Source organism: Pistacia vera, unplaced genomic scaffold (assembly GCF_008641045.1).
Source record: "Pistacia vera cultivar Batoury unplaced genomic scaffold, PisVer_v2 Contig276, whole genome shotgun sequence".
Taxonomy (NCBI): domain Eukaryota; kingdom Viridiplantae; phylum Streptophyta; class Magnoliopsida; order Sapindales; family Anacardiaceae; genus Pistacia; species Pistacia vera.
The window spans coordinates 755,024-774,562 of record NW_022196086.1 but is presented as its reverse complement, the minus strand read 5'-3'; the positions used below and the strand labels follow the sequence as shown (position 1 = coordinate 774,562).

Below are 19,539 nucleotides of genomic sequence, written 5' to 3'. Positions count from 1 at the left end.
TATAAATTAATTAAAGAAGGAAAAAAAAAAAAAAACAGACAGAGAGAGAAGGTACACTTGAGAAAGTGATAATTAAGACGAGTATGTCACAGCATCTATACAACGGCCATGGTCTCGTTCTTTAACAAAATTAATCAGACAAATCGCTCCACCAACTAAGAACGGTTATGCACCATCACCCATAGAATCAAAAAAGAAATTTCGATCAATCAATCTTTACTGTATCTAGACCTGACACGTTTTTCCATGTTGAGTCAAATTAAGCCACAGACTCAACTCTTAGTGGTGTCCTTCCATCAATTTTTTTTAAGTTACAGCCGTGTGATCATACTCCCCCTAGAATTCAAAGACTTTGATTTCTCATAAGGAGTCAACGGAGTCTTAAAAACAATATCTGCTAATCCATGATCGACATCGTTTATGGTTGAGACTAGGACGATATCTAATCGTCTTCTAGTCACTAACTTTTATTTTTAATTAATGAAAACATCATTGGTAAATGCTTTTGCAATTGTTTATCTTTCATAAATCCAAGAATTTCACCTCTGACTATGAAATAAGAATACCTCCAACTATCCATGTTAATCATTACTTTCGATCCCAAAGGCCAATAAATAGGATTGAAATCCTATGATATTATCTCATACTAATGTATCTAAAGTGTAAGTTTGTCTTGACTCTTAAGTACTCTAATTTCTTTAAAGTAACAGTGTCGAAGACACGATCTAACCAGTTAAGGTCAAGAGTGTATCGACGATAGAAGAGACGAGCCAAGATACAAAAATATAATTTCACATATAAATTTACATCAAAACCAATTAATCACGATTATGGTTAACTATGTGAAAATTAAAATTAATTTCCCAGAATATTATTAAACTATAAATAAGATTTTATTATACCGACATACAGTTAGCGTTATACGCTGTCTCAACGGGAGACTTTATTTGCTTTTTTGTTTTTTGTTTTTTGTTTTTTTAACAAAAGAAAAGAAAAGTCAGAGATGGTGGGCTGCGGCTGTGGTGAAGGAAAATGACGGTGAAGTGATGGGCCAATCTTTTGTAGTTTTGGCCCTTTTCTCTTTGTGCTTTGTCTGTTCTTCTCCAACGTTCTAATTTTTTAACCGTCAAAACCTGACACCCTGGATAATATTGTCCAAAATTAATTAATTTTATTTATATAATGCTTCCAAAAAGGAATTCTCGTACTTTCAAATTACTTTTTTTTTTTTATTTGGGTATTTATATTAGTATTTTTCTTACATCTCTAAAACAATACTATCTATAAAAGATAAACTTATATTTCATTCTATTAATTAAAAAAATATTTACCAAATATAATAATTGGGCATCCTTCGGTTAATGTATATAATATGATAGCCAAATTATCATAATTTAACGTAATTTTTTTTCTATATTTAATAAATGGGTATTAATATTAGCTATATTTATTGAAAATTTTGTTAAAAGAAAAAAGAAAAAAGAATGAAGAATGTGGGAGGGTTGTGGGACGGTGGTGTATTAAGCACTCAATTAAAAGGCAAGCACATGCTCAAAGTGAAACAAAAGAAAGTGGGATTCTTCTTCTATTCCATGTTATCTCTTTCTCCTTCTTTATTTAATTTATTTTTATTTTTATTATTTGATTAAATGCTATCATAATTTTGTTTGTCAAAAGAAGTGGGTCAATGTTGTTATTATAAATGCACCGTTGTGATTTGTGAAAGCTTTTTGACAAAAATAAATAATAGAGTCGTTATTGAGTTCCTTCCCTGGATGCTCTTACCATTCACTAAAAAGAAGCCGATTCTATAATCATTCTCATCACTTTCACTTTGATTCTAATCGATGGTCTTCTCCATGTGCCTTTATCATATTGTTTTTTGTTTGTTTGGTGAGTGAGAAAATTTGAGGGATGATAAAGATAAACCCTAATTAATGAGACTCTTTTTGGGTTTTATCATTCGGTGTAAAGTAAATTATAAATTTATTTATATAAACCATATACGTGCTAAATAATGTTACATACATAAAATAAATATATAAACTAATGTGATATAGCTTTTTAATAAACATATCATTCATTCATAGTTATTGAGTATTTATTAAGTTGTTTTAAATATATTCATGTATTTAGTTTATATCACATCAGTTTGTATTAAAAAAAAAAAAGAATTGTATATTTAGTATTATTTTATTCTAAAGTTATTAATTTTTTTTTATAAATATTATAGCATCATCATTCGGTAGATAATGTAAATTAACTATTTATGGATAGTCTATTAATTTTCTAAGCATGGCAATGAAAAAGGTATCTCCAAAAGTAGTCATTATGGTGGTATATTTGAACGTTTGCATCAAAGATAATGTAATTAGTGATAATATTTATACCATTATTACAAAGCTATTAGCTCTTAAACCAACACCTACAATAATAATTTAAGTTGATAATCACTTGTTAATAAATAATTAAGAATATTAGGTCAGTACCAAGCTATGATCATTTCATAATGTATGAAAATTAAAGAGGAATAGCCTTAAATTGGATTAATAAGTTTATAGGTAAAAGGATGAATTTATATTTAGTCTAATATTTTTTATTTTTTTTTTGGAGTTGTAATAATCCTCATTAGGATACCTTGGATGATTAAGAAAGAATCTTATGTCTCATGAGTTGGATGATTTTTTTTCTTTTTTTTTTGGGTAATTGGACTGGCCGAGTTAGCTTACATACACCTTAACTAATATTCGGGGTCCATTGAACATCATACAAGCCCATTAGGCTAGGTAAGTCACAAATATGGTCGATGACCACTTTGTCAGATTCGAACACAAGACCTCTGGGTAATTCACTAAGATGGCTAAAGTTTTGTCGTCCAGTCACAAGGCTAGTGGTTAAGCTGGATGAGTTACTCTACTTAGAAAGTTAGTTTTTTGAGTTGGATAGCTAGATCTTCTTCAAAATGGTATCAAACCAAAACCCTCAAACATTGTAATGTAGTGGGTTCAAGTGCTCGGATGCGAAGGTTAAAGTCATCTCTTCGTCGAAGGTCTCATTTGAGGAAAATTTGTTTAATCTCATTGGATACCTTGGATGATTAGGGAGAAATTTTGAGTTTATAAGGTTGATGAGTTACAAAACCTATTTTTGAAACTTGAAAATTCTTAAGGAGCTATAATGTATTGCTCTTTTAGGATTGAAGTGATCATTTTGAAAGATTTATGATGTTCATCCAAAAGTGTAAAAAAATTAATCAAAATGAATATGAACATGCAAGTAATGTTCTTATATCAATGATTAAAAGCAAAGCCCACATGACAAAGGTCCCTTTTATGGGCACATGAAAAATAAGGTAGCAAGCAAGAGAAGTCTGAGGTTGAAGGACATCAGTCAAGTGAGTCATTTTTATTTTTAGCTTATCAAGATTATGTACAATAAAAAGATGAAGCTTTTTAAAAGTAAATTAAATATCATATTACATTAATTTTATAATAAAAATATAACATATAACATGTATAATTATAACATTCTACAATATATTTTAATGCAACTCCACCATTATGTATAAATAAATGAGTAATACTTTTTACTTATAAAAATTCTATATAAAGTCACTCATACAAAGTAATTGTCATTTAATATGTATTTATTAAATTGATTTTTTTTATATTAATTCATCAATTCATAATCTGACATGTCACTTTGTAGGAAAGAATTTGTATTGTATTTTTGTAAGTATAGTATTGTTCTAAATAAATAAGTGGTTATTAAATGGTGTCAAAATTTTAAGTAAAAAAATAAATTTACTATATCCCAACCTATCAAAAAACATTACTAATGTGTTTCGGGGTGTTAAAATAAATTTATATTTGTGTAATCAATATAATATTGATAGGCCACGACGTTGGGATGAGCTGGGACATGCATGCAACGTAGATAGTAGACGGAGTCCCTGCAGGAATGGACTGGGTCGTGGGCTCGTGGCAGTTTACGTGCAGAAGGAAATGCAGTTTACTCATCCGTAGTTGCAAGTTTTATGTCATTTTATTTCAGTTTGTTATTGCTCTGTTGTTATGCTATGTTTTATGTGTTTGAGTTCTAGTTGCTAGTTTCCCTTCATTTCCGGTTTGTTTGTACGTGGCTTTGCTTATTTAAGCAGTCAAAGGTTATCAATGAAAGGAAGCAAAAATCATCAGAAAATATTCATCCAACTTGTGGTACTTTTCTCACCCGAAGAGAAAGCAATTTACGTTAGCATCAGTAATATTTGTTGGGACCTATCATTGGTATCAGAGCCAAGTTGTTATGGCAACCAATAAAGAGCATATTGAATAGTTGGAGGCTAGGCTTGGTGAAGTGCAAGATGGGCTACACCGAATGGAGCTCGGTTTGGCGGACAGGCTGCGACATATGGAAGAAACTCTTAACCGTCTCTCTGATGTACTCCTTGCAGACTAGGAGCCTCCAAACCAGGGTAACCCACACCGTGAAGGCCACAATGGGGGACGGCTTGTTGTATCCTCCAAAACGGCAAAACTAGAGTTTCCTAGATTTTCCGGAGATGACCCGACGGAGTGGTTCAACCGTGTGAACCAATTTTTTGAATTCCAAAATACTCTCGAAACCCAGAAAGTTTCCTTAGCCTCTTACTATTTGGAAGGAGTGGCCAACCAATGGTGGCAATGGATCCGCAAGACGTTCCAAGAACAAGGACGCGCTCTCTCATGGGTAGATTTTGAAGACGAGCTCTAGGCATGCTTTGGGCCATCGGAGTGCGAGGATTTTGATGAAGCCCTTTCAAGGATACGGCAGGATGGTTCATTGCATGATTATCAGCAGGAATTAGAGCGCTTGGGCAATCGTGTACAAGGTTGGACCAAAGAGCTCTTGTGGGAACATTTATGGGTGGCTTAAAAATGGACATTTCGGATGGTATCTTAATGTTTAAGTTTCAGACATTAAAGGAGGCTATCAGCTTTGCACGAATGAAAGATGATCAACTAATGAGACAAGGCACATGTGTACATCCTCCACCACCAGTGAGAGCCCCGTTAGCTCTTCCGCTAGCCGCACATGTAGCTCATGTTCGGTGACTGACTTGGGATGAAACGCAGCGAAGGCGAGCTCAAGGTCTATGTTTTAATTGTAATGAGCATTTTACTACAAGTCACCGGTGTCAAGGGCCACGACTACTCATGCTGGAAGGACATGATGGCAACGGCAGCATTATTTGTGAAGATGTCACCGGAGAGCAACCAACTCAGGGGGGATGTGTTGTTCGAAATCGGCAATATGGTACTTTTGAAGCTACACCCATACCAGCAGCAAACAACCTTCAAACGGGTCCAGGTTCGCCAGAAAATGGCTAGACGAAAAAGCTCCTGGAAATATTTCCAACTATGGACCTTGAGGACAAGGATCCACTTGATGGGGGGAGAATTGAGGCCACGAGGTTGGGATGAGCTGGGACATGCATGCAATGTAGACAATAGACAGAGTCCATGCAGGAATGGGCTGGGTCGTGGGCTTGTGGCAGTTTACGTGTAGAAGGAAATGCAGTTTACTCATCCATAGTTGCAAGTTTTACATCATTTTATTTTAGTTTGTTATTGCCTTGTTGTTATGCTCTGTTTTACGTGTTTTTGTTCCAGTTGCTAGTTTCCCTTCATTTTTGGTTTGTTTGTACGTGGCTTTGCTTATTTAAACAACCAAAGTTTATCAATGAAAGGAAGCAAAAATCATCAGAAAATATTCATCCAACTTGTGGTACTTTTCTCACCTGAAGAGAAAGCAATTTACGTTAGCATCAGTAATATTTGTTGGGACCTATCAAATATATAGTAGTTCTTTAGTCAGAACCATGTTTAATCACTGTTGGATTCTTATTTATAAAATATCATTTCAGTCCAATGAGTGCATCCAACGTTATTCCAACATGGTCTTGATACAACGACTAGAGAATTATATATATATATATGTATATTTTCAAGATTTTTGGGGTGATAATTTATCTCAAATTCTACTTTCACTTTTGAAGCATATACTAAATTCTATTGTCAAAGTTAGTGTAGAGTGATTATGATTTGTAAAAGAAAAGTAATAAATCCTTTTGCTAAATTTGGGGAATGGTGTTTGCATTTTCATCAACCATGCTCTTTGATTTTTCACATAAAGGTATTTAAAAGTTGAAGTTTTGATCATTATCCCATTTGGTTTTTTAATCCTAAAGTCTTTTCCTTTTTGGGCTAATTTTACTTTATTATAATCCTCCTATTATTATTAATTCTAATCACTCAAAAAATATCAATTCAAAAAGATAATACAACATTTATAAGAAACCTCCTTTGCAAGAGTATTAACAAAAATTAGACTGAAAAAAAAAAAAACTAATTTTATTTTTAATTAAACTCCAAGAAAATCACCTTCTCATTTAAATCGAAAGCCCAATGGGCTCGGGTCAAAAACACTTGAAGTATCGGTGGCCTCATTTATCAATCCAAAGCCCAATAGATTGAATTTTTCGGGTCAACCCGGTGGGGGATTTTTTTTGAGAACAAATTGAAACCAGAAGAATCTGAATCTGATAACAGAGTGCAAGAAGAGAGAAGCAAAATGGCATTAATGTGGACCTCAATTTCAGCAATTCAAAACCCTTCATTCATAAATTTCAAGAACATCAACGACAGAAGATTCTTTAGAGCAATTACTCGAGCAATCGGTAGCAGTAGCACTGTTTCTGATGGCTCTTCGGTTCTCCTCCGGGCGGCCAAGCACACTGTAAGTACCATCCATTGCCCACTTCAAGTTTGTTTCCCTTCTGTGTAGAAATTGTCATTGTACTGATTGTGTAAGTGGGTTAGTTTCAGTTTTAAAATAGTAACATTTTTTACCATTCAAATTGTTTTTTTCTTTTCCTCATTTGTTAACGTTATTGTGGTTGTTTTAATGTTTATTTACAATGGAAAGTAGCAAAAGATAACCATAACTTGGGGTTTGAGATTGTTGACCTTAATAGTTCTTATATTATGTAGAAAACTTTTGACATATTTCAATTAAAAGTACCCCTGAAATGATAGTTTAATTAAAAGTACCCCTGAAATGATAGTTTAATTTCGTCGTGCTCGACACACTTTGACGTATTTTTATTCAAGCATGTCGAGTGTCATTGATTGCATTGAGACCTAGGATAAAAGAAGATATAAGTAGGGAGGCTTGGCATACTCGACTCACTTGATGCACTCGACAGCCTCTACCATTGTGTTAGTAAAGAGTATTTTGGTTCATTGGGTAAAATGTAGAAAGATACTGAAGAGTTTTTGAGCATGTTATTTTTCAGAAAATCATTCGAAATATGGTCATTTTAAACAGTATATATATGTAGGTAGCAAGCTTCTATATTTTTATTGGGCTGTGTATATATGGTGATATGGTATGTCTTTCCCACTTAACGCTTTTTTATGTTGTAGTGTTTTGTTTTGACTGAATACGTGCATTATCTTCTTGCTGACATTTGCGTAAGGTATGGCTTCTGCCTATTTGGTGAAGTAGTCAATTTCTACTAGGATGAAGCAATGTCCGTGGGAAGCTTCCAGAGTCATTTTATCCTCCAATGAAATCGATTCCCCACATTGTGATCAGCCAACACGTTGTCATCTTTCTTTGTTAAATTATACTTTAGATTGTATTGGTTATTATATTATGCATGTTGCTTGAAATTGAACTGGCTTGGTATTGATTTGTAGGTGGATACATACATAAAAAGTGGCATGGTTGTTGGTTTAGGGTCTGGTCAGGCTTCTGGTATGGCCATACAATATTTGGGTCAGCAGCTTCGTGCAGGTGCTTTGAAGGATATAGTAGGAATACCCATGTGAGTGTGTGTTCTATTTCAATTTTCCTTAACCACACTATGAAATGCAGCTGTTTGTTGTGTTTGTGGCCACTTTATGCAAATGAAACAACTTGTCAAACCATATCATCTATATTATCCCTTGCCTTGTTTTAACGGTTGCTTGGTAAACAAACCGTATCTAATTATTGTTTCAAACCGACATTCTTAAGACTATGAGTCTAATTGTGAGTTTTAGAAAGAATAATGCTACGTTTACAGAGTTTGTAGTCCAAGTTTAGTTTTGAAATAATGTGGCAAATGATGTGATAGTTTAAATAAATGCCATATCACTTGGATTTAAATTTTGTAAGTAGTATTATATTTTCTGGATATAATTTTAAAAGTTAGTTTAAATTCTTAAAACAATTATTGTCTTGTTATTTTCTATGAGATAGTGTCCAAATTATATAACGAAATTCTGTACTGTTCCCTGGTTTCTGAAAACTACAATGGAATCATGACTCAAATAGCTCCTTAATTCTTTGTTCTTAAAACATACAACTTGCTTTGGTCTTGTGCAGGTCTATAACAAGTGCTACTGAAGCAGCAATGTCTGGCATTCCATTGGATAAATATCAAGATACTTCTCAAGTGTGCACAGATTCTAATCACCTATTATATTTCCTTCTAATTGGGGTTTGTGAGTATTATGTGATTAGATGGCCCTCACCATGTTTACTTTGAAAAACTCAATTAGCTACCTTTCTAACACTTTTATTCCTAATTTTACAAGTGCAGAGCTCTGGTCTAGAAGATTTTGTTATTGTTTCTTCTTGTGTAAAATTTGACATTCAGAATAGTTCTCTTTGGAAGTGAACTTGAATATTTTCGCTTAAATTAATCCATGAATTTATAGACAATTATATATTATACTGTTATTTGAAGTTTAAATTTGAGTATAATATTACTTTTAAGCTTCTATTTTGTAGATTGATTTTGCATTTGATGACGCTGATATTGTAGAAGAGGGAACACTTGTTGCTGTCATTGGGCGTCAGCGACCTCGAGGCGACGAGTCCATAATCGAAGAGAAGGTGACTGTGTAGTGTTTTACCTTGATAAATTAAATTTTATGCATTTATACCGGAATATTGCTTCTTAAGGAAAAGCTGACTGCTTAATATCTTTTTGTTTTGCTTACAGTCTATACTGAATGCAGCTGATAAACTTGTGTTCATTGTACCAGAAAACCGGTTTAAAGGTGGTCTAGAGGGTTCTATTCCAGTTCTAGTTCAATCTGTAAGGAATATATTATTAAATATGCCAGGCATTAACTTGCAGATTAACTGAAGGATGCCCAATTAATTTTAAATACTTGCATTTCAGCTCAACTGGATGGACGCTGCTGAAGAGATTGATGATATGTTTTTAGGTGATGCAGAGGTATGGTCTTTTAAAAATATATCACAAAGTCATTGAACTGAGCTGTGAGTGTCATAACTTGAAATCATAAAATTAAATCACTTAAAAACTTATGGCTAAGATCCCCGATTATTTCCAATGCCACACCCCAATAGATGCTTACCACATTAGAGAAAGTTGTCACTTGAAAAGGATCAAATTGTGCTTAAATTGATGCAAAGTTGGTCACATGATTTTGTAATGGCATTGAGAAAATATTAATTTTGCTTTGTGGAGAGGCTTAGTGGTTTCCACGCAGGATGTGCTTCACTGTTCAATAGATTTTCAGCCAAAGATAATTTGGGGATCGACAATTTTTCCGTAGTGTGTTTTCCTTTCATTTCAGAAATCAGTTTAATTTTGAACTAGAAGAAGAAATTGGCTTGTCTGGTTAGCCTTTGTCCACGGAGTTATGTAATTTTGCTTAAATAATGGTCAATGCCATTATTGAAGACATGAAGAAAACAACATTTACTAATGTCCATGGCATTTGCAATATAGCTTTTTGTTTAGATTCATCAGATTGAAGGAAAACATATTGCTTATTTTAATAATTCTTCTGTTTAATTACTCAAGGTTTGGAGGAGACCATCTATAGGGCACGCAGGTCCTTTAGGCGGTGACTTCCCATTGATCACGAAAGAAGGTCATAATGTTCTTGATGTCATCTTCACATCTCCAATACAAAGCCTCGGTAAGTTTTGTGATCATGTTATTTCCCGTTACAGGGCTTGCATTTACGTTTCAAGATATGTTCCTGCTTAACCCTTGCATATGTTATTTGCAGCTGAAGTGGCTGAAAGCCTTGATAAAGTTGATGGGGTTGTGGATCATGGCATTGTCTCCAAGTCCCCGTTAGTATCCTCGTCTCCTCTGTACTCGCTTTAGCATTCATTCTGTGTGCTAAACTACGAAACAAAGTCGTCATTGATGTATTCTTGTTTCTCCATCAGCAACATCTACTTGTCATTGATAGTGCATTAAATGTTCCTCTTAGACCTTTCTTTTCTAATAAAATCATCTGAATCCTTCTTTTGTTTTGTACATTACATGGTCAGTAATCATGTTTGCTCCAAATAATTATCTGTTTTACTGATTCAATATATTTCTAATTGCTAATCCTTCCATTAATGAACTACAGGTGTACAGTGGTGATTGCTTCCGAAATTGGGTTGTCCATCGTGGATAATCTTCCGGCAAATGTCGTGGAGGGACCTTAAATGGTGGCAGCCTGCGATGTATGTTGCCACTGTGATTCTGTGGTATTGTTTTTGCACATAAGCATTTTGTAATGATTAGTACTGAGAGTTTGTATCTTCTACTTTGAGTTTTGAGTTGGAGGAAATATTGAGCTTGTAATATGAATTCGTATCCTAATTTATATTTCAACTAGACATGGGTATGTTTATTCAATATTTTTTAAATAAATTGTAAACAAATTTATTCTAACAAAATAAACTAATTAGATTAAAATATAATAATCGTTAAATTATATAAATTTTAAGGTGTATATATATATATATATATATATATATATATATATAGAGTTGTGTTAAGGTAAAATTAATAATTGTACCTGTATAATTATTAAAATCAATTATAGGTGAATGTCATTAAATCATTCATCCAACTTGAGAAGATTATCTGAATATTATATGGTCTAATTATATTTTTAGGATCATCACCTTGTACAATTGATATTATTTTTGCAAATATGTCTGTATTTTGTAGTAAATCGTGTATGATATTAATGATTACTTGAATATTATCAAGATTGACCATTTAAACTTAACATTTATACTAACCTTCCGCAATTTCTGTAACTTATATTTTCAAGTTGCGCTACGTGGGTATATTTATTATATTTTTTCTTTTACATTATTATTGGTTTTTTTTTGTGTTTTAAATATATATTTTCTATATTGAAGTTCGTTTTATATTGAATTGATAATTAAAAAATTAATAAATAAAATATCCACAAATTGAACTCAAAGTTTATATCATCATGGTTCTTCTCAAATATGTCACCATTTGAAATCTGCAATCAAAGTTTAAAATTTTGTCAAAAAAAGCAAAAAACTTTGCAAGATAACCCACTGGGTATTATTGATAAGTCTATAAATCAATCAAAGAAAGAGAAATCTTGTTGAAAAATGTGAACTTTTAAGCAAGAGACTTGCAGAACCAAAGGAAAAAATTGATTTTGATTGTTGAGAAGAGAAAATGAATTATTATTATTATTTTAGAAATTAAAAAAAAAAATTAGAATGTTGAGATGAGAACTCGCATAGAAAGCAACAACAACTCCAACAGTATAATGTGAAGGCAACTTAATTGAAGCATTGAAGAATCCATGAAAATAAAGGTCCTATGATACAAATATATTTGCTACAATTAGAATTGACCATCACCTATAGTAAGAAAGGCATTTGATGATAGCATCCTAAAGAAAGACGATAATTGTAAACCTACACATCAAACAACAAAATCAATCCAAAAATCAACAAAAAGAGATAGAACAAATACAATTAAAACTACATATCAATATTTGTTTTCGTTTATCATCACTAAAATTGAATTTGTTTTATGTGTGTGATGATAACAGGCCTATAGTTATCCTAATTCATCTATAATATATCAAATTAAAGCTCTATCTTTCTAGTTTCCAAAGATTCAAACCGCTCATCAATTGGATTTTTATTTAGTAAGTTATGACTAATTTACTATTGACTGTTCAGTGGAAATTGAGAAATAGGGGAAACCCAAATGTGTATGATAATAGAAGGAATGGTTCGATAGTGGGGCTACATTTATCCAAATTAAGGGTATAATATATCAAATTAAAGGCATGTCTGTCTAGTTTCTAAAGATTTAAACCTTTCATCAATTGGATTTTTATTAAATAAGTTATGGTCAATTTACTATTGATTATTAAGTAGAAACTGAAATTTGTATGATGATAAAATGAATAGTTTGGAAGTGGGGCTACAGTTGTCAAAATTAAGCATATAATATATCAAATTAAATCCTTATCTATCTAGTTTCTAAAGATTCAAACCTCTCATCAATTTGATTTTTATTGAGAAAATTATAATCAATTTACTATTGACTGTTTAGTGGAAACTGAAATGTGTGTGATGATAAAAGAAATTGTTTGACAGTGGGGCTACAGTTATCTAAATTAATCGCAAAATATATCAAATTAAAACTCTATCTGTCTAGTTTCTAAAGATTCAAAGCTCTCATCAATTGGAGTTTTATTGAACAAGTTATGATAAATTTACTATTGATTGTTTAGTGGAAACCTAAATGTATGTGATGATAAAATGAATGGTTTATTAAAGCTACATGATTCAACATCAAACATCAGTTGATATTTGTTAAATAAATGAAATTAGTTATATTTAATAACAACCTCTTTCATGATATATGTATGTAACATAAAAAGATATCAACAAAAAGAGATAGAATAATTACAATTAAAACTACATATCAATATTTATTTTCCTTTAAGGATAATAATAACAGTTTAACATATTATAAATGATTTACTAGAGCTACATAGTTCAATAACAAACATCAAATAATATTTGTGATACAAATAAAATTTGTTATATTCAACAACAACCTGTTTTTAATATATGCATGTAACATAAAAAAAAATCAATAAAAAGGGATAAACAAATACAATTAAAACTGCATATCAATATTTGTTATCATTTGTCATCACTAAAATTGAATTGGTTTTATATATGTGATGATAAAATGAATGGTTCGGCCGCAGGTCTATAGTTATCCAAATTCGTCATATAATATATCAAATTAAAGCTTCGTCTTTCTAGTTTCCAAAGATTCAAACCGCTCATCAATTGGATTTTTATTGAGTAAGTTATGACTAATTTACTACTGATTGTTCAGTGAAAATCGAGAAACATGAGAAACCAAAATGTGTGTGATGATAAAATGAATGATTTGGAAGTGGGGCTATAGTTATCTAAATTAAGCGTATAATATATTAATTTAAATCCTTGTCTGTCTAGTTTATAAAGATTTAAACCTCTCATCAATTAGGTTTTTATTGAGCAAGTTATGGTCAATTTACTCTCGACTGTTTAGTGAAAGTCGAAATGTGTGTGACGATGAAAGGAATGGTTCGGCAGTGCGGTTATAGTTACCCAAATTAAGCATATAATATATCAAATTAAAGCGCCATCTGTCTAGTTTCTAAAGATTCAATCCTATCATCAATTGAATTTTTATTGAGTAAGTTATGGTCAATTTACTATTGATTGTTCGATTGAAACCGAAGTGCGTGTGTTAAATAAATGAAATTAGTTATATTCAGTAACTACCTCTTTTCATGATATATGTATGTAACATAAAAAAATATCAACAAAAAAAGATAGAACAATTACAATTAAAACTGCATATAAATATTTGTTTTTCTTTAAGGATAATAATAATGGTTCGGCATATTATAAATTGTTTACTAAAGCTACATGGTTCGGCAACAAACATCAGATGATATTTGTGATATAAATAAAATTTGTTATATTCAGCAACAACCTATTTTCGATATGTGTATGTAACATAAAAAAATATAAAAAGAGATAGAATAAATATAATTAAAACTACATATCAATATTTGTTTTTCTTTGTTATCACTAAAATTGAATTGGTTATATGTGTGTAATGATAAAGTGAATAGTTCGGCCATAGGTCTATAGTTATCTAAATTCATCATATAATATATCAAATTAAAGATCTATCTTTTTAGTTTTCAGAGATTTAAACCGCTCATCAATTGGATTTTTATTGAATAAGTTATGGTCAATTTATTACTAACTGTTTAGTGGAAATCGAGAAACAGGAAAAACCAAAATGTGTGTGATGATAAAAGGAATGGTTCAGCAGTGGGGCTACAGTTTTTCAAATTAAGTGTATAATATATCAATTTAAAGCCCTGTCTGTCTAGTTTCTAAAGATACAAACCTTTCATCAATTAAATTTTTATTGAGCAAGTTATGGTCAATTTACTACTGATTGATCAGTGGAATCAAATTGTATGTGATGATGAAAGGAATAGTTCGATAGTGAGGCTACAGTTATCCAAATTAAGCATGTAATATATTAAATTAAAGCATTATCTGTCTAGTTTCTAGAGATTCAATCCTCCCATCAATTGGAGTTTTATTGAGCAAGTTATGATCAATTTACTATTGATTTCTCAATGGAAACAAAAATACGTGTGATGATAAAATGAATGGTTTACTTGACCCAAATTTAAGGGATTATCACATTAGGACTGATAAGAAATATTTCAAATAGCACCTATCAATTGGAAAACAGAATCAGCCAAAATTAATTAATTTAACATATATACTTGCGCATCAACATGGCATAAACAATTAATCATTTATATAACAAATTAAAATGCACGAATGTTTTTACAGAAAACATATTCAACACAAATGAACTATTCTACTAATATAGATATGACACGTACTCACAGTTTGACTGATAATAGGATCATCCTCGATTTGATCTTAGTAAAGTACATGAACATTTCCTTGAAAATAAACATAATAAAATTTAATGGATCTTTATGTTAAGATTGTTAGGAAACAATTATTCATTCGTACAACAACTATTACCTAAAAAAGAAATTAACAAAAGTTAATTAATCTTCATATTAAAATTGTTAAAGAATACACACTATTAGAAAAATCCCCATTCTTGACGGGTAATAACTGTCAAGAAAGGGGTTTCTTGACAGTTTTTCACTCGTCATTGAAGCCAATGTCAAGAAAAGGTGGTGACCATTTTTGAACTATCAAAAATTTCTTGAAAGATCTTGACAGTTATTACCCGTCAAGGATTTAACCTAATTTTAACAAATCCTTGATAGTTTTTGAACTGTCAAAAGATTTTAACCAAAAAAAAAAAAAAAAATTTAATAATAATAATAATCAAATTTTATTAATAATAATTTTCAATCTTTGATAATCTTAAAACTGTCAGATTTTTGTTTATAAATATATTTTTATAAATATTTTTATTTTGTAATTAATTTATTACCAATTAAAGAATAAAAAAATGCAATGATATTCTTCATAATATTCCTCAACAAACAACAATTATCACAATTCATAAATAAATTTAAACATTCAACAATCTCTGAACCATACTAATTAAGTAAAAGAAATTCAACAATAATAGTATATCATTCAACAAAAGTTTAATACATATTTTTTCCCTCGTTGATGCATTGACATCAATGAAACATCAATAACTAAAAAAAGTTCGATACATACATTGTCCATTCTCCTCTACCTTCATCCATCTCTATGCATATTTTTTTTCCCATGAACGGTAAACGATTAAACATACATCCAAAAGCACACACTTCAGTGTTTTCCTCAAACATAGCAAACATATGACATTATTATTTAATCAGAACTTAAACAATCTAAAGCAACACCAATCTAGCCTTAGCTTGGACTAAGCAACCATAGCTGAAACAGGTTGGCTTCAAGTCGGGCAACCCCAGAATTCTACTAATTACTCTACCAAGCCCAACCTAGGGAACTGCATTCCAGTTTGAATATTTTCTTTACTTACAAATTTGGACAAGCTTTCTCCGGCCTTAACACATCATATTACAAAAATCAATCCATTAAGTGAAAAGGGATAAAACAGTTACGGACCAAGAGGGTGATGGGAAGAATAAGTATGATCTGAATGTGTAGTTTATAGATCACCATCACAGTCAGCCAAAGTGTAAAGTTCCAAGACCATTAAGTTCAGAACGACAAAAGACATGCCATTTTCAGTGCAAGGCCATCTCTCTCAGGAACATTCTTAGCAATTGTCTATTCCAAGACAATAGAAAAGGTGAAATAGCATGTTATAATATATAGCAATTTAAAACCCGCCATTAACAATTATGATCTCTTAGCAATTTTCATGATTCCAAGTCAAAGGGGAAGGCAAAATGACATGTGAAAACATTATAGCATTTAACAATTCTGCACAAAGAAAAAACTACAAGATCACCAAAAATGAACTAAAGCAAGTTCACTGTTGGAATTAGAAAGCAAGCAAAAGAGAAATAGGGAGACATCCGGAGCACATAAAATTGGCTTGGAACTCTAGCTTTAGCAATACAACTACTAAACTCTCACTGCCACAATCGCATGACAGATCAAAGCAAGCAATTTGTTCACAATGTCTAAACATAAGTTAACTAAGCATCCATGCTTCTGATGGAAGTCAAGACACTCCTTACAAATTATCTAAAACTTTAAGCTGAATTTGAATCCGTGACTTAAATCAATCAAATTTACCTCCTATTAGAAAATCAACCAGAGTGGCTTTATTTTTTCTTTGAGATTAACAAAGCAATATGACAACCACTTATAATAAGTAGGCAAAAACAAGCTGGTCCCTGAATGTCTTAACAATTCCAACTGAACCCACACAGCAAATTATGAAGTCACATGATCAAGAGAATTCATGCACACCTGTAGTATGTGAGCAAGTGCCATCTGGAACTTTTCTAATGGAAGGTCAACAAGGCGAGGGAAAATAGGTAGCCCCTGAAGTCATAAAATTATTCGACCTGTGATAGTAATATTGAATTTGACACCTGTAAATTAGAAACCAAACAATATTCAGTAATGCTACTTTATGCAATTAACATAAGTTATTCCAATGCAAATACAATCAAATTAGTAACATGGAAATCAGATTATATTGGAGACAACTAACAGATCTCGTTCCATATTTTCCACTAAACGTCCTAGTGTTTCTTACTGCCAAACTTCATAAATTACTACCAAATATATCAATTTTAGTTTTAAGCTGACTAACACATTTAATCCAAGCTTAATATTTAAAAAATATTTTTTCTTATAGTACACCAAATAGTCAACAGAACATATACTTTTATTATAGGCCTTACTATGAAATATGGAAGAAAAGTCAACAGAACATATAGTATGACCATACCATCAGATGTGCGATCTTCCACATAATCAAACAAACCAATAACAACTGCCACCAAATAAGTAGACATTATTGGTGATTCTTGATATGAAACTGTTTTTTGATGCCCATCCACTTTCTCCTAAATTCATTATTAACAGGTTAGGACAATAGACTGCATTAAGATGAAAACTTGAAAACAGGAGAGGAGAAGTACTTCAGAGAATATTTTATGGAAAGAATCAGAGAAATGAGTTTGATAAGCATATCTAAACCCCTCTGCACCACCAGTATTATAGTCTACATTCTCCGAGTCTCTACTTCACCCTTCCATTAATGATTAATCATAGGGATAAAAAAAATGATTCAGTTAATTTGAAAACCTTTTAGTGTGACACAAGAATCAAAATGCATACATTTTGAAAACTTTAATACGTAAAAGTTAAGTGCCTCCTGTAAAAACATTTTACAATATTAAAGACAGACCAAAGATACCTAATGACTATAGAATCACAAACTAGAAGTGAAAGAATACATAAGTAAATGAAAAGAAAGAGAGGGAGAAAGAAGAAAAGGAGTAGTTACCATGTCATACTGAGCCCTCTTCTTAGAATTTCACAAAATCTGCAATATACCAGAATGAGCAAATCATCATAAAGAGAATTGGGGCTAGTTGGACCATGTCAGAACAAGATCAGTTATATTTTTAGTAGGAAGAACAGAAGTTAACAATCATGATGCTAATGGACAGAGAAAGTACAACTATCAGACTAAAGTGCATCAGAAAATAATAATAATAATAATTATTATTATACTTCACGATCCAACCAAAGCTACAAACCTCATAAGCATCTCTTATCTCTTGAAATTTACTCTTCGCAGAAGGATTATTCTTATTTGCATCTGGATGATACTTCTTGGCAAGCTGCACAATTTTTTGGATGCCAACATCTTAGACAATAACCATAAAAATAAAAGGTCTGTCAGATGATGGCTAATCACATTAGACCAAGTGCAGACATGATTTCCCAATGGCATAAGTGGTAGAAAAATATATGGCAACGCTGCCAACCTCAAATATCCCTAGATTCATAGTACTAGTAAAATTAGATGCATCTCTGGTGTACCTTCCCAAGTTCCATTAAGGATCCCACAAGCAAAACTATTCCTAAAAGTAAAAATAGCCTACATAGTTTTCACCCAAACACTAAAGCCACCTATTTTAAAGAGCTAAGGAAAAATTAAGCCACTGACCCCATAAAGAACAGCTAATAGTGATTGCAAGATGCCAGAAAAGAAAGAACAAGCCACAAAAGATGTTTTACACTACGGTAAGGGGTTTCCTATGATCATGATTAAAATGTAATTCCTAACTTAAAAGCATATTAAGTGCTCAAATACTCACGGCATGAAACGCCTTTTTCATCATCCTGGCTCGCATTTTTAGGAAAACCAAGAACTTCATAGTAGTCTCGCTGACTAGAGTAGCAAGATCCTTGAAAATACATTAAAATAGAACAATAAGAACCAAACAAATATAGAATGCTCACCCAGAAAAAAATGGTTAAGAAATACAATAAAGACTAGAAGCATGAATACTGTTGACAATCCAGTATTAAATGAATGCACGATTAGTGGAGATAATTGATATTGTTGGAGTCCCACATCGATTAGGCACCTTCAAGCATGCTAGTTTATAAGAAAGGGTAGTTCTCCCATTCAACAATGCCTTATTGGGTGAGGAGTCAGATCTACCTCAAATTCTATCATGGTATCAGAGCCCATGTTTAGTTGAGCAGAGTGCTTGACCAGCGGATGAGGAGTTAGAGCTAACAACTACCTCTATTAACAGGCATGACCCAACATATGGGCTTGACTGTGAGGGGAAGTGTTGGAGTCCCACACTGACTAGACATGCTCAAGTCTACTAGGTTATAAGAGAGGGTAACCCTCCCATTCAACAAGGCCTTATTGGGTGAGGAGTTAGGCCCACCTCAAATTCTATCAGATATGATCTCAATATATATAGTAAGCCAAAATCATGTTAGCTGAAATGGTGTTATTTACCTTCTATGTAATGATGTTGTATTTATTTTACATTATTTGCTTTCCTTACATGTTACATCTATACTTGTATAAATTGTGACACATTGTACATGAATACATATCAAATACAAAAGTATTATTTCTCTCTATTTCTTGCTGCCTTTTTCTCCTAGCATACTAAGCAACTAAGTTGCTTCTCCTGCCTATCCAACCTC

General features: G+C 32.0%; 1 protein-coding gene across 2 annotated transcripts; it reads left to right on the top strand.

Moving 5' to 3' along the window:
* Positions 1–6,566: 6,566 nt before the first annotated feature.
* LOC116133819 (probable ribose-5-phosphate isomerase 4, chloroplastic) lies at positions 6,567–10,722 on the top strand. 2 transcript variants are annotated; one of them, XM_031419503.1, is made up of 10 exons: positions 6,664–6,777; positions 7,520–7,645; positions 7,743–7,870; positions 8,413–8,482; positions 8,821–8,925; positions 9,035–9,130; positions 9,218–9,274; positions 9,869–9,986; positions 10,080–10,146; positions 10,434–10,722. In XM_031419503.1, exons 2-10 carry the CDS (start codon positions 7,610–7,612, stop codon positions 10,510–10,512), a joined length of 756 nt encoding a protein of 251 aa, XP_031275363.1. In that variant the 5' UTR covers positions 6,664–6,777; positions 7,520–7,609; the 3' UTR covers positions 10,513–10,722. The 2 variants fall into 2 exon arrangements, with proteins under 2 accessions (XP_031275362.1, XP_031275363.1); XM_031419502.1 differs by lacking the exon at positions 7,520–7,645 and having other exon boundaries at positions 6,567–6,777.
* Positions 10,723–19,539: the final 8,817 nt, after the last annotated feature.

Excerpts from the sequence above, each read along its gene's own strand:
- LOC116133819 (XM_031419502.1), top strand. The coding sequence starts at position 6,613 with ATGGCATTAATGTGGACCTCAATTTCAGCAATTCAAAACCCTTCATTC. Across the intron at positions 8,483-8,820 it reads AATATCAAGATACTTCTCAA|ATTGATTTTGCATTTGATGA; the intron begins GTGTGCACAGAT and ends TCTATTTTGTAG. Across the intron at positions 10,147-10,433 it reads GGCATTGTCTCCAAGTCCCC|GTGTACAGTGGTGATTGCTT; the intron begins GTTAGTATCCTC and ends AATGAACTACAG.